Source organism: Phanerochaete carnosa, assembly GCF_000300595.1.
Source record: "Phanerochaete carnosa HHB-10118-sp unplaced genomic scaffold PHACAscaffold_11, whole genome shotgun sequence".
NCBI classification, from domain to species: domain Eukaryota; kingdom Fungi; phylum Basidiomycota; class Agaricomycetes; order Polyporales; family Phanerochaetaceae; genus Phanerochaete; species Phanerochaete carnosa.
In genome coordinates, this window is record NW_006767638.1 from 645,178 (window position 1) to 664,890 (window position 19,713).

The window sequence follows — 19,713 nt, forward strand, 5'->3', positions numbered from 1 at the left end:
CCGATCTCCCGGCTCAGCGCATTACGATGCACTGCACAGCATAGCGTAAGGTCCTAATGACATCGGAGGCTATAAGATACAGTTGGGTGATGCGGAGAAACGAGATCTTTCACTCTTATCTCAGTGCTTCAAGCGACAATCCTTGCACGATAGTATCGACGTGTGCCAAGGTTGGCAATCATATGAGACTCGGTGTAGGCAGCAGCGATGAACCAGACGAAGAGCGCGCTGTATATAACATGTCGCCAGTTGTTTTGACCGTCTGCATTATATATAGCGGTTCTGGGGTAAAAGTACAGAGTGCGAGTACAAAAAGCCGCATGGGACTTGGCTAACGGTACAAACTCGTGTATGTGATGTCGAAGGTGGTGTCTACGACCAATAAAGATATCGGGGAGCAACAGGAGCAAGGTGAGAGCGATGACGAAAACAATACAATCTATCAGCCACCGTAAGACCCGAGCAGAAAAGGGAATGAGGCAGCCTGATGGAGCAGCAGAATGCAAGGTATGTGCGGTATCGAATGTCCGGAATATATATGCATCGTGAATGTTCAGTTGCAATGTCCAGTGAGTGCTTAGGGCATGCGAAGCACGTCACCCTCGAATGAGAACTCGCCTCGCTCGCGCAGGACCATCGTGGTCTTTGTGACCTCAGTCGTGTCGAAGTCTTCATGTTTGTCAGGTGGGATGGCAGCATTCAGGTAGGTGACAAGTGCGGCGATTGTGAGCTCGTCCGCATGATCATATGTCGTCCTGAACAAATATTGCACCGAGCGAGAGATAAATTCAATGCTGACGACCGCGTGACCGTCAGCTGAGGCGCACCGTGGCTGAACCGAGGACTTACCGGCCAGCAGGGGTGCCCAGGTCGGCCATGCGGGCAAGGGGTGTCTCGGACTCTACGTCAGACTCGCCCTCCGCATCTTCGTCCCCATCTGAACTGTTGAGAGCCGCTTCCTTCTGCCTGAGGATCGCTCGCCGCTCTTCGATCTTGCGAAGCCGTTCGGCCTCAGCGAGCTGCTTTGCTCGGCGCTTCTCCTGCCTCCTGCGAGCCTTGGCCTCATCGCCAGAGTCGGCCCCATCCTCAGATTCGACGTCCATGCTGTCCTCCCGCGCCCTCGCAAGCTCCTCCTGACGGAGGGCTTCCATCTGGGCGCGATATTCGGCGAGCTCGGCTTCCTTCTGCGCACGCTTCTGTCTGCGAAGGTATTAATTCCGTCGTCTGTGGGCATGAGGCGGAACACTCACTTCCTCTTGAGACACTTGCCCCTGTGCTGTTGCCACGGATATGCGCAGTACGAGCTGTCCTGTCGCAGTTGCACCCATTTCTGACAGATCGTACAGAAGACGCGGTTGGGTTCGACTTCGCCGATCAGAGGGTCAGAACGAAGCTGCGCGGCGCGCTGCTCAGCATTACGTCTCCGTGACTCTTGTGATGGTGCGAAGTTGGATGGGTTGAGATCCTTAAAGGAGGTTACCGAGATAGGAGAGGCAAAGGAGGGTGCTTCTGACGCGGTCTTCGTTGACGGAAGCGGGGGCGTAGGTAGCGAGGAAGACGAGACGAGAGCCATGAGGTGCCTGGACGGCGGAGGTACGCTGTCAGCTGTGGGAATACTAGGGTACGTAAGCATGGATGATTAATGTAACACTGGTGTCGTGCTCACTTAGCATTTGCGGCTGCAACGGTGGTGCTGGTAGGCGTAGGACGATTTTGGAGGCATGTCGTCCGATGCTGCAACCATGTCTGGATCGCTTGTGCGTCATCTTTCGTGCCCAGGGCCACCCAGGTCTCGCAAATTTTGCAGAGAACACGCTCTGAGTCGAACTTGCGAACCTGCGGGTCTGTGGCAAAGAGCCCACTCCGATCCCCGTTAGGATTAGGGTGCTTAGAACTGCCAAAAGTCAATGCAAAGCAGCGCGGTACGAGGAGCGGCCTTACGCTTTCTTCGTTAAGCAGCTCTTGCGATGAGCATCCCACGGGATTGAGCAGTAGGTGGAGTTTGGCCGCAACCGGATCCATTTATCGCAGGATGCACATAGGACCCGGTAAGCTTCAAACTGCGCGACATATGGGTCTGAACGCAAATAGTCGATACGCTCATCTTCTGTGCGTTTTGCGCGGCGACGCTTCGGTTGTGGCACGACCGGTTCGCCTTGAGATTCCGGCGTATAGAGGACGGGATCGCTGACGGTGATCTGCTGTACTGCACTAGGACTGTGCGAAATGAATTGGGCGCAATCCATGTACGCAATTAGGACTCACCATTGCTGCCGATGCAAGTCCCAGTGCTTTACCGTAAATCCACCCGTGGCCTCGTCTCTGAACGATATACTCGCCCCACATGACTCGCAAGTGACGCGCCCGGTCTCGTACTCGTTCTTCGGGGGATGCACGTCCGCTGTCTTGTCTGTCACGTTTTCATCTTCTGAAGGCGGTACGCCTGGGCCTTGGGGCTGGGCCTTGCGTTTCTGTGGTAATCTGGGGGTCGCACTAAGGATAAAATCCCCGTGTACAGGGGAAACACGCACGTCGACTCTGAAGCCATGGCACGCGACTCAATTGATGGGGCTTGGAATCTGTGCAGCACACTTGGTAAACGACTTGCAGGGGACAGAGGGGGACCTACTGTAACCGTATCGGACTGTCAATGCATGCCCAGGCTAAGGTCGTGCACCCCTCGAGCGCGAGCGACGGACTCGCTGCTGGCTAATAGGGATGGGGATCCCGAACGAGACGGGTGACGGTGAGCCAAGAGGGATGCTAGCTCGTGGTTATAAAACAGAATCGGAGAAGCGAAACATTTCAATGCAAGGAAATCATTTCCAGAAATTGAAAAACAAGATGCGCGAGCGAATGTCCCATGCCAAAAACGGAAGCTCGCTCTCCAGTCATGTTGATTCCCGCGTCCGCTGACGGCACTCAGGGCTCTCCCCCCCCTTTCTCCCTCGTTACTCGTCAGACATATCGCCCCTCTTTGCATATTCAGAATCGCCTCTAGCCCGCACATGTGGGTGGTATGTCGGCCAAGCTGTCTCAGATAAACCCTCACAACATCCTGCGTGTGGAGAACGTTCGACAGGGATGTCATGTCGTACATGACCACACTTTCCAAGGTTCTGTGATATGTCAAACGCTTTGGGAAATGCCCTGCTCCGTCTGCCTGCCCCTCATGGTTTGTTTCTCACCCTTTCGCAGCAAATCGTGGCTGTGCGAGTGTGCACGGAGCAGCCATACCTCTTTTAGCGCAATTCTGTCGAGCATTTCCCGGAATCTCCTCACTTCGAGTTACCGTCGGGTAACAGATACTTGACATGGTTTCCCTGTCTGCGAACCTGACATGCTTCTTCTATCAGTAGGTTCCGCCGGTACTGAGATTGGCGCGCTCTTTAAACGGTGAGCCGTACTTTCTCCATCGTGCATACGTCTTCTCCATACACCTTAGCTTTTGTGCTCGAGCTGTTGCTCTTCTGCTGCTGGGGGATAACCAGTTGGGCAATGTGGCTCGGTACTAAAGCTTGCGCAACTTAAATAGTTCGGTCCGCCCGATGAACTTTATACGGGCCCCTGGCCGTCCCACCAGTGTCTCCGTAGACACATGATATCACTATTAGAATTCTAGATGAGCCCAGACATGCGAAGTAACGCATGGGGCCGAGTAGAGGCGTATTCGTTGCCAAACAAGTGCGACCAGCGAGAACAAACTTAAATCAAACCCCGAGATATCATAAAGCCCATCGGAGCAGCCGTGCGTTTTCTATCCATCATCAAAGAACAGGAAAATAAGCATCTATTGGCTGCTAGCCACGAGGCGACTATATGGGTTTGTCGGCGGCGACGATACCGGGAGGGCGGAAGAAGTGGTTGCATATATTAACTGTATCCTCCATCGATAACTCGATGGTGTCCTCCTTCCACATTACGGCGTCAGCCACATGCACGTCTGGGGTCCAGAGCGGGCAACATTTGATACTTCCGCATGTATTTCCGCCATTGCTGAGGCTTCTGTCACAGAATGCGAAGCTGAAGACGCCGTTACAACTTCCTACTAAAGCGAGGGATATCTGGACGTGAGGGGAAGGGCTCACACCCTTCCATATCCTCCGCGCTCGAGGAAATCCTTCATGCGGTTGACTATCTTTTCCAGGCCTTGGAGCCACCCGTTAAGTTCTGCGTCGAACTTCTCATGAGAGGTGCCTTCTGTAAGGCGGTTATAGAAGTCGCGACGGTGTGGGACGGCTCTGATAGCGACCTAGGAGCGAGTATCTCCATGTCAAACGGTCAAAATACGGAAAGAGTATAACCACGTACTGTGACCACCGATCGGACGACAAAGGAGTGGTGATGTTTCAGGATCGTATCGTAGGACCGTCGGAAACAAACATGCAATTCCGCATTTCTGTCGGTCTGCATGTTCTGCAGTGCCTGACACGTAAAAAGAAGGCCACTGTTCCAAGATTGTCAAGAGATTCAGTATGTCTTCACACGCGACGGCCAAGAGAGGAAGGATCCCCAACACCTACCGAACGAGTCGTACAAGACAAGCGGTAGCATGACGCTCGCCTTCCTTGGTCTCGGTTTGCACCAGCTTCTCGAGAGTGACCGAGAGGTCAGGCTTGGCTCCATGGCGCGCCCGCACGCCCTTTGTCAAACAGAGTTAGTCCGCCGTGATGGGTGGTGTGTTCGTGGGAGCCGTTCACTCACAGCAATGTTGCTTCGCAGATCCGATTGTACGAAACTGAAAACCCCTGTCCCAAGCAGGTCTACACGTACCGCGGTAAGGAGATCAGAAGATTGACGGGGCGGATCACCCGCGCCTCACCGAACATGTTCATGAAATCATCCGATGCATGGAGGAACGAAGCGGTGTCCACTCCGTCCTCGGTAATGGGGACATCTGAGAACGACTGCTCAAGCGTCAGCGGTGAGAAATTCGAAATAAACAGGCGCAGAGGACGTCACGGCCCCAGGAAGATGTCCAAGGGTGACTCTTGTCAGGCGACGTACCTTCGCGGTTTCGTAATAAGGGGCCATCGTGATATAATTATGACTCTTGAGGTAGCGGACAAGGTCAATGATAGTTAAGAGCAGGTCGCGGAGGCCGATCTGCGCCCTCCCGCTTCCCCGCCGCGACGCAAAACGGAGGCGAGCACGATGCTGGCCTCGAGGAAGCCGGACGTACCTTGCAGCTGTGGAGCAAAGCCTGGTCCGAACTATAGCAGTTTCCTGATCGGGAGCCAGACTCCTTCTCAGCAGCCTTGGAATGTTGTGTTGTTGTCTATAGTGCAAGGTTTAGTGCATGCATCAAGCCAGGTGTGCGTCCACACTACGCACACCTTGCTTGTTGCTCTATGGCGGTGCTGTGCTGTGCGTAGCACGCAGGAGCCGTGTGCTCGGAACTTGTGCGCGGTTTGAGCACTTCGAGGGTTAAGGTCAGATATGGGCGCTTCTTTATGGCGCTAATCAAGCACCTTTCGCAATCTTAGAGCGAGCTCTGCTTACTTTCGCCCACTGTCCCAACCTAGCTGTTTATCTTGAGCTTCTCGTCATGCTCGTCAAGAACCTAGCCAGCCACACATTCAATGCCCTTCGGCTTGTACGGTATGCTCGGATACGGCAACCACCGTGTCCAGGCGCGCTCTCAAGGCTTCCTACACGCAAGGTACTGGGGCTCGAGAGCAGACACTTCTCTTCGACGTGTGTGCGGAAGGATACATCCGAGGGACCTTCGTCGCACGCATCTCTTCCCCCTCAATCTAGCTCTTCTGGGTCGCCGCGGTCTAGCCTTTCCTTTCAAGCACCAGAACCCCGGCTTTCTCTCACTTTCACATGCACCGTGACGGACTGTGGTACACGTTCCACGCATGAATTCACCAAGAGGAGCTACACGAAGGGAATTGTCATTGTGCAGTGCCCGGGCTGTGAGAACCGGTGAGTTTTCAGCTCTCATGCAAATGGGTTCAATCTGGTTGGGCAGCATGCGTCCACGTATCGTGTGACTTTGTCCAGGGCGTACTGACGTGGTTTACCTTCAGGCATCTGATTGCTGATCACTTGGGCTGGTTCAAGGAGGGCACGGAGGAAGGCAAGCTAAAGACGATAGAGGACCTCATGCGGGCGAAAGGCGAGACGGTGCAGCGGGGCAGCATAGACACGAACGGTGTCATTGAATATGCTCCAGAGGATCACTGAGAGGTGGACGTAAAGGGGGTAGGATGATATGAACACAGTACATTCCGTTCCATGAGTAATGAAATTCATTAATTACGACCATCATGACTGAGCAAGCTCGGGCTTCGCTTCGGACTCTTCAAGCGGAGGCAGAACGCCCTTGTGCTCGAGCAGCTTCTCAAGCTCGCCGTTTTGGTGCACTGTGAGAATGATAGATGGGTTCCAGAGGCAACCTACGAGATAAGCTGGGACTCACTGCTCAGCAGAATGTCGCATCCGCCTACAAACTCTCCTTGGACATATAGCTGAGGAATAGTCGGCCAGTCACTTCAAGGACGTAAGCACCGATCCCCGGGATACAAAACGGTCCTACTCACGAGAACTCCTTGATGTCCTCCCTCAGCTGACTGTCTTCCAGTACGTTGAATGACGTGAACTTCTCCGGCGGTACACCTTGCATCTCGAGAATCTGTATTGCCGCTCTTGAGAAGCCGCACTGCGGCTGCTCTGGTGTGCCCTTCATAAATAAGACGACTGGTGTACTGCCGACGGTTTGTTGGATCTTCAGCCGCGCATCGTCGGTAATGAACCGCCTGGCAATGGCAAGCGAGCGCGGCGGGAGGGTCGGTGCGACCCGGAGAGGCGAGAACTACGCAGGGAGTTTAGCTACATGCGGCCTGCCACAGAAACGCATTCCTGCTCACAGATGCACGGAAAGCTGACCTGAACATGGCGGGCAGAGTGAAGGCGAGAGGGGCCGGATGAAAGCAAGAGAAACCTGGCGGCGGGCTGAGCTGAGAAATTCGGGCATGCGGAATTGGGCCGGTCACCGGCCGCTCAAGCGCGCGCTCGCGTGTCTTCCACGTGTCACTCATCCCGGCCGCCCCGATTAGGTAACGTAGGAAGAACGACCTCGGGCTGTCGATGAGCTTCTCCGTGAGTACGGGATCATCTTCCCAGGAATTTTATTGGGCTGTGGGATCATGTGATGCACGGACCGCAGTGCTGCGGACATGGACGCACCTGCAACCACACACGACATGTCACTGGCGGGTGATACCGCGCTGTTATATCTTCCCACCGAGGTCATATTGCTCGTCCTATCCACTTTGAAACCCGACGACGTGCTCAGTGTACGGAAGGTGCGTGTAGTCCAGGTTGTGTCAGCTCTGTTCCCCACATGTTTGCTGCTGCGGTGCACATTCCGTGCGGGCCTTCATGTCCCTCAATCCTCTTCTTACGCTTCGAAGCAGCACCTACTGACCAAACGTGGTGAACCAGACGTGCAAAGTATTATGCAATATCACACAAGACAGGGTGTTGTGGACCAACATCTACTTGGGTATGAGCCACGAGACACGCTATGTACTTCCGGGCCCTGCAGCAGCCGACCTTTTCGCTCCGTTGACGCGAGCAGAAGTAGAGTCCCTGGTCCTTTCCGTGAGCCTCACGGAGAGGCGATGGAAGCTACCTCGAAAGCCACCAAAACTCTTGGAGGCTTCCGAAGTCGTATGTTCTGCTGAAGAGCCCATGCATACGGGCATGAGCATCCTCAACATGAACATTCTTGCGGACCGGTGGCTGGTTGTCCTATACCAAGGCGATGCGGTCGAGATATGGGACCTGTGCCCCAACTCAGGTAGCAGCGCCTCCGGTGTGACAAGGGCTTGGAACGGCCCTGGTCCAGAGGATACTCCTTGTGCACCTTGCGCTATCAGACACACCGTGCAAGGGCTTGGGCCGTGCTGTATGTCGGCCGTCGTCCTTAGCGAAGATGGGCGCGACATTATATTGGCAGTTGGGAGGTGAGCCCAATGAGCTAAGCTTATGACCGTATCGAACTCATCGTCGTCATTACCCTCTAAGTCAGGTAAAAACGCAAGTCCTCAGGTTCAACCTTGCGCGGGAGCAAGGCACCGTGGACTGCGAGTGTCTCGCCACCTTCGAGACACCATCACCTCTCTATACGCTTCGCACTGTCGATCCAGCTTCACATAGTGTAATCTACAGCCATGCACTCTCTGTCTGCTTCGTGAACTGGAGAACACAGAAGTACTGCCTTGTGACATCAGAAGAGGACGGCGAGGAGCTTGTAAGCAGCACCGTTGCATGACCGACTCCCTCTCACAGCATTTCACTCATAGTGGAGTGGAATCATCGGGGTCGCGCTCCTTACAACCCATCATGTGCTATGCATGACGACGAGGTCTATCGTAGTCTATACTCTAGACTTTGTCGAAGATCTGCAACAACCCATATCACCTTCTACGCAGCGCAATCCGCTTTATCTCTACAACATCGGTCGGAGAACGCCCGTCGCGCAGAAGCAGGCCATCCCCGACGTTGCCTTCCGCGGCGTGTCCTTCAGCAAAGTGCGCGTCGTGTCCGGCGCAGAGACGCGGCGCGTTTCCGCGTCCCTGCTCACATACGACGTCCTGCGCGGGCTCTTCCACTTCGAGGTCACGCTCACGCTCCCACACGCCGCCGTACGCCGCGCACCGGCCGCACCGACGCCGCTGGACCTCTCCTGCACGCTTCTCGCGGCGCACCGCATGGCGCAGCTCGTCCCGCTCGAGGAGATCGTGCAGAGCGGCACGCCGGCGCCGCGCAGCGGCTTCACGCCCGGCTCGCGCGGGTTCATCTCTGCGTGCGCGCTCGGCGCGCAGGGCAAGCGCGGCGTGTGGATCGAGCGGCAGCGCAGCAACATGGGGCGCACCGTGTTCGGGTTCGCCGCCGCGGACCACCGTCCGCCGTGCGTGCCCCGCGAGGCGGGCTCTGCCTCCGATGGCGCGGCGGAGGAGCGTTCTGTTGCCGAGATTGACGGCAGGTGCATATATGCGGTACGCAGTTCCGTCGACCTGAGGGGTAAGTCGTAGTATCGAGTGTTGACGTATGCATTTGCTAACACTGGTGTTATAGACGACCTCACGCATTGCGCGTTCTCAGAGGTCACAGGCAGAATCGCCCTGGGCACTCGCCGGGGTCAGCTGTTGCTTCTGTGATGTTCTGCAGACGAGAGATCAAAATGTAGTTAAAAACAAACATTGTATCATACGACACGCTACATGTGCAACAACATACTGTGAATAGCGGTATGTCGACGCTATCGAGGGCGTGAGGGGTTGATTACGTCGAAGTTGTCTGAGCGTAGGATGTCGTGCAGACGTGCACTGGTGAACGTCGGGGTACAAGCGAGAGACTATTGACGGTTGAGAGCTGTCCATGCGAAGGGTAGCTCGATTAATCGTTCCTGGCAGTAAGTTACGCATCTGCTGCTGGGGCCATTGCCTCGATAAAAGCTTGCTGTCGGGCAGATTCATCCTTAAGTACGTGGGACCGTTCTTCAGCCATCTTCGGCGGCGGAGAACCAGTGTCGTTGCGACATGTCTCTCGCAAGTGGGCGGGCGCAACGAACGGCAGATGGCGCATTCCTCATTCTGTCGAATATGACTTTTCACGGCGAAGGTTTGCGGTACAAGGGACAGGCACCGTTCAACCCACCACAGATGTGCTCGAGAGAGATCGTTGGAGCCTGAGATTAGGGTGGTTACAATGAATAAAGAGCTCGAGATGCTGTCATCGTGAAAGTCATTCTGCGACTCGGAAGAACTTTCGCCGTACGGCGAGGACGCTGGCTGGGAAGCCTCGGTTCCAGAAGTCACCGGAAAGATGTAGCGGCTAAGCTAGCGTCCAGGAGAGATGGTGCCATCACCGTTATTACTGGAGTCGTCCCATGGTGCTAATCCGTACGTAGGCTTGAGTCCCAAGTGAGGTCGTCGGCTGCAGGCGCGATGGCAAAAGGAGGAAACGTACCATCCGTTCCCGGCGCTGTCGAAGACACGCTAGGAGAGAAGTGGGTCTCGCTACAGCTGCTCGTTTTTGTTCGCCGAGACTAGCGGCTGACGTTAATATCCTCGAACGTACACTCACTGGTAGACAACTTGAACGGAATGATCTGTGGTTCAGCGCGTCCGCGCCGCAAGGGTCTCCCGAGCCAGAAGATTTCAAGATCTACTTTGCAAGGTCTCGAGTACTTCAGGCAGGGTTACGCATGAGGCTGCAACGAAGCAATCTTTCTGGTATCCGGCTGCCTCTGGGTACCCTACATCTGGAGGGATTTCGAAATTTCTTGCGCCTCTGAGGCGAAAAGGGAGCGCATATATTTTGGGAGTCGCATTTGCCTTTGATTGAAGTGGTAATATAACCTATTGTAACAAGTATGTGGTCAACTCAGAACATTCCTACATATATGATATAAGGAAGATGTTCAGTGCCCGGGTTGGGGATGAAACGGTATCTAGAAAGCAAAAAATGACTGAGAAACTTCTGAACGCAAAAATGCCAAAATGATCGAAGGGTGTACCAGGTTCCGGTCCAAAGGGTAGGGCGACTGGCGATGAGAGAAAGCCCCTCAATTTGAGTGAGCGGATATTTGGTAATGTGAGTAGATATTCGAGAATGGACGCATTAACGCGAGTCAGGACCGGCTGCAGCCCGGCATGACGACTTCACGCATGGCAGGCAGAATCGCTCTGAACACTTGCCAAGGTCAAAAATACTGTGATACTCCACAAACAAGAAAATGCAGTTACAACAAACATTCTACTATACAGCAGGTGCGATAGCATGATACAGCGATTGTGATTTTGGTGCAGAGAATCTAGACGCGGGTGCCGTAGACATCTTTGGGCTCAATGCCAGATTGGCCCTTGCGAATGTTGGACTGTGCCCACTTTTTGATACGGATGGACTCAATCTGGATGAATCCGGTGGTGTCGGTCGGTTCGAAGCCACCGAGCTCATCCATGGACGACTGCTTCTCGTCGTACAGACCCTGTGATAATATGAGAGTAGAGCAAACAAGGTCGAGGTGTGGGACATACCTCGTCGGAGGAACGGCCCTCGACAACGACGTTGCCTTTGTAAAGCTTCAGACGGACGACACCGTTGACAGTGCGCTGGCTGGCGGGGATCGAGCTTACGACGAACTCGCGCTCGGGGGTGAACCAGTGGCCGTTGTAGAGGATTCTGCCCAGCTCGACCGTGACGAATTGGTCACGCAGCGCACGGACGTTGCGGTCGAGGGTGAGGCCCTCGATGTCCATGTGCGCGACACGGAGGATGGTTGCGGCCGGCGATTCGTAGCAGCCACGGGACTTGACGCCAATGAAACGGTTCTCGACAATATCGATACGGCCAATACCGTGCTTGCGGGCGAGTGCGTTAAGCGCGAGGAAGACGTCGACCGGGTCGGTATACTCCTTGTTCTCGACGGGCACGGTGACCTTGACGGGCAGGCCGCGCTTAAACTCAATAGAGATGCGTTCAGGAGTGTTAGGTGCGTTCTCTGGGGAAGCGGTCAACTTCCACATGTCATCGGGAGGGGTGGTGTTGGGGTCCTCAAGAATACCGGCCTCGTAAGAGATGTGGAATAGGTTCTCGTCAGTCGACCATGGCTTGGCGGCGGTTTGCTGAACAGGAATTTGCTTCTCAGAGGCAAACTGGAGCAGTGCCTGGCGACCAGCGAAGCGGTTGTAGAATTCGGGGATACGCCATGGGGCAATGACTTTGATGTCTGGCTTCAGGCCGTAGAACGCAAGCTCGAAACGGACCTGGTCATTGCCCTTGCCAGTGCAACCATGCGAAACGAAACTGGGGTAAATCGATTAGCGAATCTTCACGTTGTGGGACTTATTACACTCACTCGCAGCCTTCACGATCAGCAATTGCCATCATGCCACGAGCAATGACAGGACGGGCGAGTGAGGTTCCGAGAAGGTAGACATTTTCGTAGATGCAGTTGGCCTGAACAGCAGGGTAGATGAGCTCAGTAACAAACTCGCGCTTGAGGTCCTATTGATAGGAATCAAAGGTGAGTAAGTGCATTTATAGCCAAAGCGCATATGGCGGCATACCTCCAAGAAGAATTTCTTGGCACCAACACTAAGGGCCTTTTTGCGGGCAGCCTCGAAATCCTGAATATGGCGTAAGTACGTTGAGCAAACACGATCGATCAAGTAAAACCATACCTCCTCCTGGCCGACGTCAGCCATGAACGCGTAGACTTCGTAGCCCTGCTCGATGAGCCACGCCAAGATGCACGAAGTATCTACACTCGATGCGTTAAAAACTTGAAGACGAGCACTACGACGAAAACCACGCACCGAGGCCTCCAGAGTAGGCGAGCAGAACACGACCCTTCGACTCGGACATGTTTTGAGGTGGCTAGGAGATGGTGGGAGAGAAAAGAGAGCAATGCAAGCTAAAAAGTCTTTATGGATGACTCCAGTCAAGTCTGCACGCGATCTAGATGATTGGCGTCTACAAATACTGTCGTACGGGGATCGCCGATGGCGTCTATCGCAACAAGTCCAGACTCCTCGGGCGGAAGCGCCGTATCGCCAGACCGAATTGAGTGAACCAGTTCTCCCAGCTCCTCCTCCACCGCCGCCCACTATGCCGCCGCAACCAGGCGTATTCGCCCTTCCCTACGCCTCCACACACAAGTCTCGAGTTACAAACGGTACCATCGAAAGCGTCGACGCCGGGAGCTCGTACCACCCGAGCAACCTGGGTGCAGGTCCGAGTCGAATGCGTGGTCAGTCCGCGCCGTATTCCTCGAGGCCTAGCTAACCCATAGGAAAACAGCAACGCCTATAGAAGATCCCAGCGGAAAACGCAAGCGGAAGGAGCTATCGAGCAGACCCAGCAGAGAGCACCTAGAAAGGTAAGGCCTCCGTTGTTGCTCTTCCATTGCGGTGATTGATCGTATCGCAGCGCCCATTACAGCCCAGGAAAGCACTACAGCGAGACGATCCAGGAACTAGCAGCCATTGCGTGTCAGCTGGCGACACACCCAGAACTTGTACCCTCATACCAACTACGACTGTACCCATTTTCCTTGGAGCGTTCGGCCCTACTGGCGTCGATGCAGCACGAAGAGCAGCATGCACTCGAGTGCGTGCAGCAGGCTTACGAAGAAGAGCGCGAACGCGTCGAAGAGGAGTGGAAACGCGGTAGGGAGAGAATCAAGGAGCGGCTGCTCGAAGGCATCGAGGAACGGCGCAGACGCGCGAGGGAAGACAAGGAGGGCGAAGGAACGTCTGCAGGTACGCTCTGCTGCATTCGCGTGACTACTCATAAATTTGAACTCATCATAGACGCCACACTCGACTCGCAATCGCGTCCACATATCACGCGCAAGCTGCGAAACAAATTAGGTGGGACATCCCCACCGCCGACACCGCTGGCCTCAGGCACGCCTGGTGGCGGCATATCATCTATCACCTCTGGCCCCATAACCTCTGGTCCATTCCTGAACCCACACTCGCTTTCGGTTGACGAGCTGCCTTCACCATTCCCGCTGCCACTAACGTCGGCTCATTTAAACGCCGGCGCGGGGACGAATGGAACGAACAATAGGCGGCGTGCGAAGGGTGGCGGACGCGAAGCGCAAGCCGTTGGCGGCTTGGGTAAGAGCTTGCAGCTACTGACAGGCTGCAAAGAGTCGGAGACAGATCAGGACCTTGGAGAGATCAGACGAACGAAGAAGCGCAGGGTCGCTGCTGGTGGCACTGCAAAGGTTTAGTATTTAATGCCTCCTTTAGGATTTCTCGTTGTGAGTCTGCCTCGAGTCGCAGTGAACGGGTCATTACTGATCTTCTCCGCAGTAGTATTTTAATGCTTTGGTGCTGTATACCATCACTGTATTCATTACATGGGAACCGGCAACTGTTCGCTTGCGAGCGCAAATATTGCTGGTTACGAACTCTTCCGCCAGCATCTCGAAGCGATCCGCGATGGAAAGGCGACCCCTCCTTCGATTAGCAATCATGGTCTGCTGAGCTGCACATCTTCGTGTGAACCACGGAGGCCGAGAACGCAACAACCCGTCATCTCGCCGGCGACTCAATTGCTTGCGTCCGGGGACGAGTACGACGGGAGCGTGCGTACGGGAGCGACTCAGAAGGCGATAGGGACCAGATGAATGCGCGTGTGTTCGGCGTGCGGTACCTGAGCGGTGTTCTCTGTGATCGCCAGCCCGACCTGCGTTGCAGCCCTTACACCATCGGGGCGCGTGTTCGAAATCGAAACAGAGTCGTGCATCGCACCCGCAGGGCCCTCGCCCGCATGCGGGGAGAGAGGGCCAATATTGTTCGCAGATCCGGGCGAGAGATAACGATGGGAAAGAAGCTCGCCCCTCCGCTCGTCTCGCGGTCGCGGCGAAGAAAGAAGCCTATCGCGCTAGTCAATCTCACGAAGGCCTCGCCCGTGACCGTCCCGCGTCGCACACAGAGCCGTCCGAAGCCTACGCGGCGGCCGCGGACGCACGCCCCCGGGCCCGACAATGGTCGCGGCGCGCATGGCTGGGCGATCCTCGCGCGCTGTACTGGGAAGGGCTGTCAGCGTTGTCTCTTCCATGCCCTGTGGGGTGGACGCGTGTTGGACACAGGTGTGAATGGTGGCTTGCCTGATGAGAACGTCGAACGGCCAGGTTTACGTTCGCAACACGCAATCATCATGGTTCTCGCGGGAAACCTGCCAGCCAGCCTGAGATGGTGCCGCGGTTGAACACGTTAATGCTGCGCGGGTGAGACAAGCGTCAGCTGGCGGGGCGTATAAAGGCTGGGGGAAGACGTACGGGGAAAGCTGGGTCACGGTGCGGACCGAGCTGCGGTGTATAGATTAAAACGTAAGGACTACAGAGGGCTAACATAACACTTGCACACGCTACAACAATAGCAGGATGAAGTTTGATAACGGATAAACGTGCCGGGTTTGCACCGGGCCATCGGAGAGCAAGAGGGAATCTGAGACAAACCTATTAAGAGTAAAAAGCAACGAGGGCAGTGTAAAGAGCTAGACACAAACTTAACAATTACCACAAGCGGGTTGCGCAAGAGAGGTGCCAGGCATGTATATGACCGCGTGCTAGGATCGATGAGGGGTCTGGCAAGAACGATGTGGTACCAATTATAGGCGATCATCTTCTTGCAGCGTCTCCTGGCTCGCTCCGCCGTTCTTGCGAGCCATTCGACTCATTGTCACTGCCGTCCTCTCCACTGGAGAGGGCGTCAGGATTGGATTGTCGCGCCTGCCCGCTTCCCCGAGAGCGTCCAGGCTCCCGTGTCCGCTTTTTAATCTGTGAATGATACAGTGAGGCGAGAGGCGGTGAGAGAGAGACAGAGAACATGTACCAGCTTGGCATAGACCAGGCCGCAGGCATTACATAGTGTTCGCGGCCCTGATTGTAGTTGAGAACGACCGGAGAAACGGGAAGCATGGAGGAGCGAGTGACGTACCCATGGGCCCACGTCTCCACTCAGGTGTTGATGTTGCATTGCAGCCCAAACATGTCTGGCCGCCTTCTACCACCTGCTCACCTCTCTGAGATGGCCGATAATTGAGAAACATGGCTGTCGCGAGGGGTGAGAATGATGCACGCACCGATATGCTGACCTGTCTCGTCCGACCCGGGCCTTCCTCGCCTTCCTCTCCGCCGGCTGCCGGACGAACCGTTTCGGCGGCTGTACGCTGAACTGCGGTGTCGAGCACCGTCTGGCCATACATCGCGGCGTGTATCATCCGTTCAAAACTTTCGGCAGCCGCCTCTCCACGCCCCGCGCTTGCTATTGTGTTTGCCGAATCAAGGATGCCGCGGTAGGAATCAGCGAGCTGGGGAAAAAGCAATCGTATACGACGTCAACCACAGGCCGCTGGACCAGGGAGTGCACGCAGGAGTGGCGGGGATGGGGGTGAAGGAGATCAGCGTGCTTACTTTGTTGTAGTCCAGAGCGGCCGCAGCAGGCGACAGCAGCGTGGGCCCCGTGTTCTCGTTCTCTGCCCTGCTACCCCTCCGTCCTCTCGCTGGAGGAGGCGCCAGATCACCTCCTGCCCGCTCGGCTCTTTCCTCTGCGCGACGGGCCTCCAGGTGGGCAGACCCGGCAGGCGGTGCGTTCCCTGCCTCGCCTCCAGACTGAGGCGGATGCGCGTCCGCCCGCGAGAAACCCTGCGCTCCTTCCTGTTGCACGCTCGCCGCGCCCGGCGACACGAACGGTGCGGCGTACGGCGGCCAGCCCTCGGGCGACGGCGCGTTCCACTGCGGCGTGTTCGTTTGCGGGGGCACGCCGTACGGCGGGGGCGGGTATCCCTGCTGGGGGTAGCCTTGCGGCGGCGTGTTGTACGGTGCGGGCTGGGCCGGCTGGGGAGGCGAAGGGTGCGGTGGGGGCGCACCAGTGCGTGCAGGACGGGACGAACTCGGTGGATATTGGGCGGGGTCGTACGGCGGGTAGGGCGGGTAGCCATACTGTGCGGTGACATCTTGCGGGCTCTGAAACAGATAGCGACCATCTGAGGACATGGCTGAGGGCGAGCGAAGGGCGTCGCGGAACTGGGAGCTGCGTCTGCGGTCGGTGCTGTCGCGGGCGTGGGCGGGCGGGACTAGCGCTTGCTCGAGGGAGGAATAAGAGCTTGGACGGGCTTGGTTGAGCGCACGCGTCGCTGTAAAGGGCGCGCCGTCGCTGTGCGGGGTACGGTGTGATTGTGAGCGATCGTGCGGAATGTTGGGAGGCATGAGAGCAGCATAGAAGTCAGAGCAGGATGCAGGCAGTCGGGCACCGCCAGCCCATCGTGCAGGACGTCGCGGTCAAAGAGGACTCGGCAAGACATCCTGATCAACGAATGGCCGTCTGAAGGAGGTTGCTAGCGTCCTCTCCCAAACTACAACTCCATCAAATTGGAATAATCCCTTTTTTTTTTTCAACCGACAATCCGTCCAGATCTGCCGATCTGAGCGACACACCATCGAGATTGGTGGCACTTACGCTCGATGTTCCACACCTGTTTTGCACGCTCCCCAACGCACAGAAAATCCAAAGAGGACTTTTGTGCCACGAGAACAGATGTGCAGAGCCAGAGCCGGCAGGCGGTGACCGTTCGGGTTGAAAAGAACGTTTTCGCTCTGTCTCTGGACGGGCAGCTGTCTAACCTCCCCAATTGGGCTCCTATTCCCGCTCCCGTTTAGGGGTGCTTCGTCACTCGCGTTTGTGCACTCAGACTCTGGCTGAAACAAAGACTGCAACAACGTTGCTCCAGAGTGCTGCCCCTACACCGACAGACAGCGAAAGGAGATTTCCTACTCACAGGCTGGCAGTTCCGTGCAATTCGAACACAGAAGCGGAGCTGATTCTCCCGGGGACACTTGCCGGGCGTCCGAGGTCTAGTGAATGCCAGCGGAGTCTAACATTTAGCTCATTCCGACGCAGACTCCGACGGCCTCGTGCGCTCGGAGTCTGTACCATTAGGGCGCGGAGCCCAGGAGGCACGGACGCGTGCTTCTGCAGTGTAATTGTGCAGGTGCCTGGATATGGTTCATGCGGACCCACGGCTTGTACGAGCCGTCCACACTCTATCATGGCGCCGCACAGTTGCACGCACGCTGCCTGCGCGTGTCCCAGGGTCGCAAGCTATACGGGCCCTAGTCTGGCGAAGCGTCCTGCTTCCCGAGTGCGCGTCATTACCGCCGAGCCGGATAAATTCACACAGGCTGAGCCCAAACTGCATGTCCCTTCGGTATGCCGGCTTGCACGTAACAATGAAGGTAGGAGGCCTCTGCTACGCGACGGCATCTGTCAAGGCATCCATGGAAGTGGGAACGGCCGCGAATGGCGGTGCAGCAAAGAGTAAAATACTTCGCCTGGCGGATCGTGGTATTTTCGTAGTGCAGTCCATGTGTCGTGGATGACACATCTCAGCAAAACCGCAACCGTACAGGAGAAAATCGTAAGACCACTCATATTGTGGCCATCCGCGCACTCAGAAACTGACAGCATGCGTCCTAGATGAAAGCACAATGTATAGTTTGTGTAAAACATATAATACAAGCTGCTGCGCATATCTCGCCTGCCCCTCGAGCACTCTAGTTCTTGCCGAGGAGGTGCTTGTGGAACCAGTTGCACGTCGCCTTGAACGCACCCTCCTTCCCAGCAAGCACCTTCGGGTCGCTCTAGAAACGGTGTCTCCCGATGAAAATCGCATGCTGACACACCCATGACACTGCACGGCACTCACCAGGTCGCCGCGGACGGCAAAGCCGTGTGTGCAGCCCTCCCAGTACGTGCGTTCGTAGCCCGCCTTGTACTGTCCGTTGCCTAGCAGCTCGTCCGTCTTCTGTTGCGACTCAATCGGGAACTGCGTGTCGATCGTGCAGCTGTTGATCAGCACCGGGACGTTCGACTTTTCCTTGAGCGTCTGTTCCCAAAGCGCAGCGCAGCACGCGCGTGTGAGCATGTGGTTCTTCTCGTCTCCCACTGATGAACTGACCTCGATGTCCTTCGGGATCTGCAGGAGCGACGGGTGCGAGACCGCAAGCGCGGTGATCGCGTTCTCGAACGCGAGGTTGAAGCCCGACCGGGCACCGTAGCAGAAGCCAGTAACACCAATCTTGGTGACGCCCTGCTCCTTGAGGGCGGCGAGCACCTTGCGGATGCGGGGCTCGGAGAAGTCGGGGCCGTTGCGACCGAACCACTCCTGCATGTTGAACGTGCTGCCAGGTCCGAACGCGTCCATCGGGGCCGGGTCCTGGAAAAGATTGGGCGCGACGACCTTGAGACCGTGGCGCGCAAAGTCGTCTGCGAGGAGCTGCAATGGGCATAAGCGTCGTCAGAGGAAGAATACGGCAGGAGGACACGCCTTGGCGTTCACGAGCTGGATACCAAAGATGTCCGTCAGGAAGACCACGACCGCGTCCTTGGCGTAGTCACCCTCGGGAGTAGCGATATAGCATTCAATACCAGCGATTTCCTCAATCCGGCCTGTGGAAGCCTTGAGCATGCGTACCGCGACTTGAAGAGACGCGGTCTCATACCCTCGGGAGTGCCTTCGTGCTTGATGCCTAGCGGAGGGTCAGCACCAGGTGAGCGGCTTCAACTTGGGCATAGCACGCACCCTTGAAGCAGTCGTCGCAGAAACTCATGGTCGCGATGGTCTAGCTGGTGAGAGTAGTAATGGGAACGAGGGATGGCGGGTGAGAATCCTACGCTAATCCGGGGCTGGTTTATATGCCTCCAAGACACTAAGTTAGCATCGAAATCGATAGAACTCTACAGGTGATATCATTGTCCAGTCGTGATGGTCAAAAGCCGAGTTGCGCCCTGTGAGAGCGTCACCGAAGCTTCACACCGCTCGCACTCGCACTCGCACTCGCCCGCCGGAAACATAGCCGTATGGCATGGGAACCCCGCCCGAGTTCTGTCACGCAATCCTGCCACGCAATCCTGCCTCATCTTCCATAGCTCTCTGTTGATGCGGTTTATAAGGTGCGCGGAGGTTCGGCGAGTCTGCAGAGTAGGCGGTCCAGTGGCAATTCAGCAAGCTTTGGAAGGTCGCGGAGCAGGGATTCCGCGTAGTCAGCACGACTCACGTCACTGGCGCGACACGGGTCCACGCGCCTCCAAGAATAACGCGAGCGAACATCCTCCTACCGCATAAGCGAGCACAGAGCTGCACCGTTGTGATGTCTACGCCCCGGACTGTCACCCACCG

At 56.1% G+C, this 19,713-nt stretch overlaps 9 protein-coding genes across 9 annotated transcripts; 3 read left to right on the plus strand and 6 right to left on the minus strand.

The window, feature by feature from the left end:
- Positions 1-257: 257 nt before the first annotated feature.
- Positions 258-2,579, minus strand: PHACADRAFT_263868 (uncharacterized protein). Its single transcript, XM_007400742.1, has 7 exons — positions 2,532-2,579; positions 2,266-2,481; positions 1,942-2,217; positions 1,667-1,894; positions 1,251-1,616; positions 850-1,200; positions 258-794 (listed from the first exon to the last, which is right to left on the minus strand). Exons 1-7 carry the CDS (start codon positions 2,546-2,548, stop codon positions 578-580), a joined length of 1,671 nt encoding a protein of 556 aa, XP_007400804.1. The 5' UTR covers positions 2,549-2,579; the 3' UTR covers positions 258-577.
- A 920-nt stretch (positions 2,580-3,499) lies between these two features.
- Positions 3,500-5,348, minus strand: PHACADRAFT_178273 (uncharacterized protein). The gene is made up of 7 exons (XM_007400743.1): positions 5,335-5,348; positions 5,008-5,278; positions 4,823-4,907; positions 4,705-4,763; positions 4,524-4,642; positions 4,312-4,447; positions 3,500-4,252 (listed from the first exon to the last, which is right to left on the minus strand). Exons 2-7 carry the CDS (start codon positions 5,032-5,034, stop codon positions 4,085-4,087), a joined length of 594 nt encoding a protein of 197 aa, XP_007400805.1. The 5' UTR covers positions 5,035-5,278; positions 5,335-5,348; the 3' UTR covers positions 3,500-4,084.
- Positions 5,349-5,510: 162 nt separating this feature from the next.
- Positions 5,511-6,943, minus strand: PHACADRAFT_263871 (uncharacterized protein). Its single transcript, XM_007400744.1, has 5 exons — positions 6,876-6,943; positions 6,549-6,820; positions 6,428-6,498; positions 6,036-6,371; positions 5,511-5,931 (listed from the first exon to the last, which is right to left on the minus strand). The coding sequence occupies exons 1-4, from the start codon at positions 6,900-6,902 to the stop codon at positions 6,274-6,276; spliced, it is 468 nt and encodes a 155-aa protein (XP_007400806.1). The 5' UTR covers positions 6,903-6,943; the 3' UTR covers positions 5,511-5,931; positions 6,036-6,273.
- A 483-nt stretch (positions 6,944-7,426) lies between these two features.
- On the plus strand, positions 7,427-7,989 carry PHACADRAFT_263872 (uncharacterized protein). The gene has a single exon (XM_007400745.1). The coding sequence runs from the start codon at positions 7,516-7,518 to the stop codon at positions 7,978-7,980; it is 465 nt and encodes a 154-aa protein (XP_007400807.1). The 5' UTR covers positions 7,427-7,515; the 3' UTR covers positions 7,981-7,989.
- Positions 7,990-8,019: 30 nt separating this feature from the next.
- On the plus strand, positions 8,020-9,366 carry PHACADRAFT_263873 (uncharacterized protein). The gene has a single exon (XM_007400746.1). The coding sequence runs from the start codon at positions 8,367-8,369 to the stop codon at positions 9,045-9,047; it is 681 nt and encodes a 226-aa protein (XP_007400808.1). The 5' UTR covers positions 8,020-8,366; the 3' UTR covers positions 9,048-9,366.
- A 1,348-nt stretch (positions 9,367-10,714) lies between these two features.
- Positions 10,715-12,455, minus strand: PHACADRAFT_263875 (uncharacterized protein). Its single transcript, XM_007400747.1, has 6 exons — positions 12,336-12,455; positions 12,201-12,280; positions 12,087-12,146; positions 11,876-12,024; positions 11,055-11,823; positions 10,715-11,005 (listed from the first exon to the last, which is right to left on the minus strand). The coding sequence occupies exons 1-6, from the start codon at positions 12,382-12,384 to the stop codon at positions 10,832-10,834; spliced, it is 1,281 nt and encodes a 426-aa protein (XP_007400809.1). The 5' UTR covers positions 12,385-12,455; the 3' UTR covers positions 10,715-10,831.
- Positions 12,456-12,987: 532 nt separating this feature from the next.
- On the plus strand, positions 12,988-14,395 carry PHACADRAFT_263876 (uncharacterized protein). The gene is made up of 3 exons (XM_007400748.1): positions 12,988-13,280; positions 13,332-13,789; positions 13,842-14,395. The coding sequence occupies exons 1-2, from the start codon at positions 13,100-13,102 to the stop codon at positions 13,757-13,759; spliced, it is 609 nt and encodes a 202-aa protein (XP_007400810.1). The 5' UTR covers positions 12,988-13,099; the 3' UTR covers positions 13,760-13,789; positions 13,842-14,395.
- Positions 14,396-14,814: 419 nt separating this feature from the next.
- PHACADRAFT_263877 (uncharacterized protein) lies at positions 14,815-16,813 on the minus strand. The gene is made up of 5 exons (XM_007400749.1): positions 15,950-16,813; positions 15,619-15,846; positions 15,474-15,558; positions 15,369-15,415; positions 14,815-15,313 (listed from the first exon to the last, which is right to left on the minus strand). Exons 1-5 carry the CDS (start codon positions 16,742-16,744, stop codon positions 15,155-15,157), a joined length of 1,314 nt encoding a protein of 437 aa, XP_007400811.1. The 5' UTR covers positions 16,745-16,813; the 3' UTR covers positions 14,815-15,154.
- A 1,199-nt stretch (positions 16,814-18,012) lies between these two features.
- PHACADRAFT_263879 (uncharacterized protein) lies at positions 18,013-19,151 on the minus strand. The gene is made up of 6 exons (XM_007400750.1): positions 19,117-19,151; positions 19,037-19,063; positions 18,862-18,983; positions 18,493-18,810; positions 18,241-18,420; positions 18,013-18,175 (listed from the first exon to the last, which is right to left on the minus strand). The coding sequence occupies exons 1-6, from the start codon at positions 19,142-19,144 to the stop codon at positions 18,089-18,091; spliced, it is 762 nt and encodes a 253-aa protein (XP_007400812.1). The 5' UTR covers positions 19,145-19,151; the 3' UTR covers positions 18,013-18,088.
- Between the last annotated feature and the right edge of the window lie 562 nt (positions 19,152-19,713).

Bases quoted from the DNA above. Each gene is read 5' to 3' on its own strand.
- PHACADRAFT_263876 (XM_007400748.1), top strand. From the start codon at position 13,100: ATGCAGCACGAAGAGCAGCATGCACTCGAGTGCGTGCAGCAGGCTTAC. The intron at 13,281-13,331 runs GTACGCTCTGCT...AACTCATCATAG, and splicing joins GGGCGAAGGAACGTCTGCAG to ACGCCACACTCGACTCGCAA.
- PHACADRAFT_263872 (XM_007400745.1), top strand. From the start codon at position 7,516: ATGAGCCACGAGACACGCTATGTACTTCCGGGCCCTGCAGCAGCCGAC.
- PHACADRAFT_178273 (XM_007400743.1), bottom strand. From the start codon at position 5,034: ATGGCCCCTTATTACGAAACCGCGAAG. The intron at 4,908-5,007 runs GTACGTCGCCTG...ACGCTTGAGCAG, and splicing joins CTTATTACGAAACCGCGAAG to TCGTTCTCAGATGTCCCCAT. The intron at 4,448-4,523 runs GTAGGTGTTGGG...ATCTTGGAACAG, and splicing joins TGTCTTGTACGACTCGTTCG to TGGCCTTCTTTTTACGTGTC.
- PHACADRAFT_263877 (XM_007400749.1), bottom strand. From the start codon at position 16,744: ATGCCTCCCAACATTCCGCACGATCGCTCACAATCACACCGTACCCCG. The intron at 15,847-15,949 runs GTAAGCACGCTG...CTTTTTCCCCAG, and splicing joins CCGCTCTGGACTACAACAAA to CTCGCTGATTCCTACCGCGG. The intron at 15,314-15,368 runs GTACATGTTCTC...TATCATTCACAG, and splicing joins GCCTGGTCTATGCCAAGCTG to ATTAAAAAGCGGACACGGGA.
- PHACADRAFT_263873 (XM_007400746.1), top strand. From the start codon at position 8,367: ATGACGACGAGGTCTATCGTAGTCTATACTCTAGACTTTGTCGAAGAT.
- PHACADRAFT_263875 (XM_007400747.1), bottom strand. From the start codon at position 12,384: ATGTCCGAGTCGAAGGGTCGTGTTCTGCTCGCCTACTCTGGAGGCCTC. The intron at 12,025-12,086 runs GTATGCCGCCAT...TCCTATCAATAG, and splicing joins CCAAGAAATTCTTCTTGGAG to GACCTCAAGCGCGAGTTTGT. The intron at 11,006-11,054 runs GTATGTCCCACA...ATATTATCACAG, and splicing joins AGGGCCGTTCCTCCGACGAG to GGTCTGTACGACGAGAAGCA.
- PHACADRAFT_263868 (XM_007400742.1), bottom strand. The intron at 1,617-1,666 runs GTGAGCACGACA...TACGTACCCTAG, and splicing joins GTTGCAGCCGCAAATGCTAA to TATTCCCACAGCTGACAGCG. The intron at 795-849 runs GTAAGTCCTCGG...CGCGGTCGTCAG, and splicing joins CTGGGCACCCCTGCTGGCCG to CATTGAATTTATCTCTCGCT.
- PHACADRAFT_263879 (XM_007400750.1), bottom strand. From the start codon at position 19,144: ATGAGTTTCTGCGACGACTGCTTCAAGG. The intron at 18,811-18,861 runs GCGTGTCCTCCT...TGCCCATTGCAG, and splicing joins TCCAGCTCGTGAACGCCAAG to CTCCTCGCAGACGACTTTGC. The intron at 18,176-18,240 runs GTGAGTGCCGTG...CACCGTTTCTAG, and splicing joins TTGCCGTCCGCGGCGACCTG to AGCGACCCGAAGGTGCTTGC.
- PHACADRAFT_263871 (XM_007400744.1), bottom strand. From the start codon at position 6,902: ATGTTCAGGTCAGCTTTCCGTGCATCT. The intron at 6,821-6,875 runs GTGAGCAGGAAT...CTCCCTGCGTAG, and splicing joins GGTCAGCTTTCCGTGCATCT to TTCTCGCCTCTCCGGGTCGC. The intron at 6,499-6,548 runs GTGAGTAGGACC...ACGTCCTTGAAG, and splicing joins GAGGACATCAAGGAGTTCTC to TGACTGGCCGACTATTCCTC.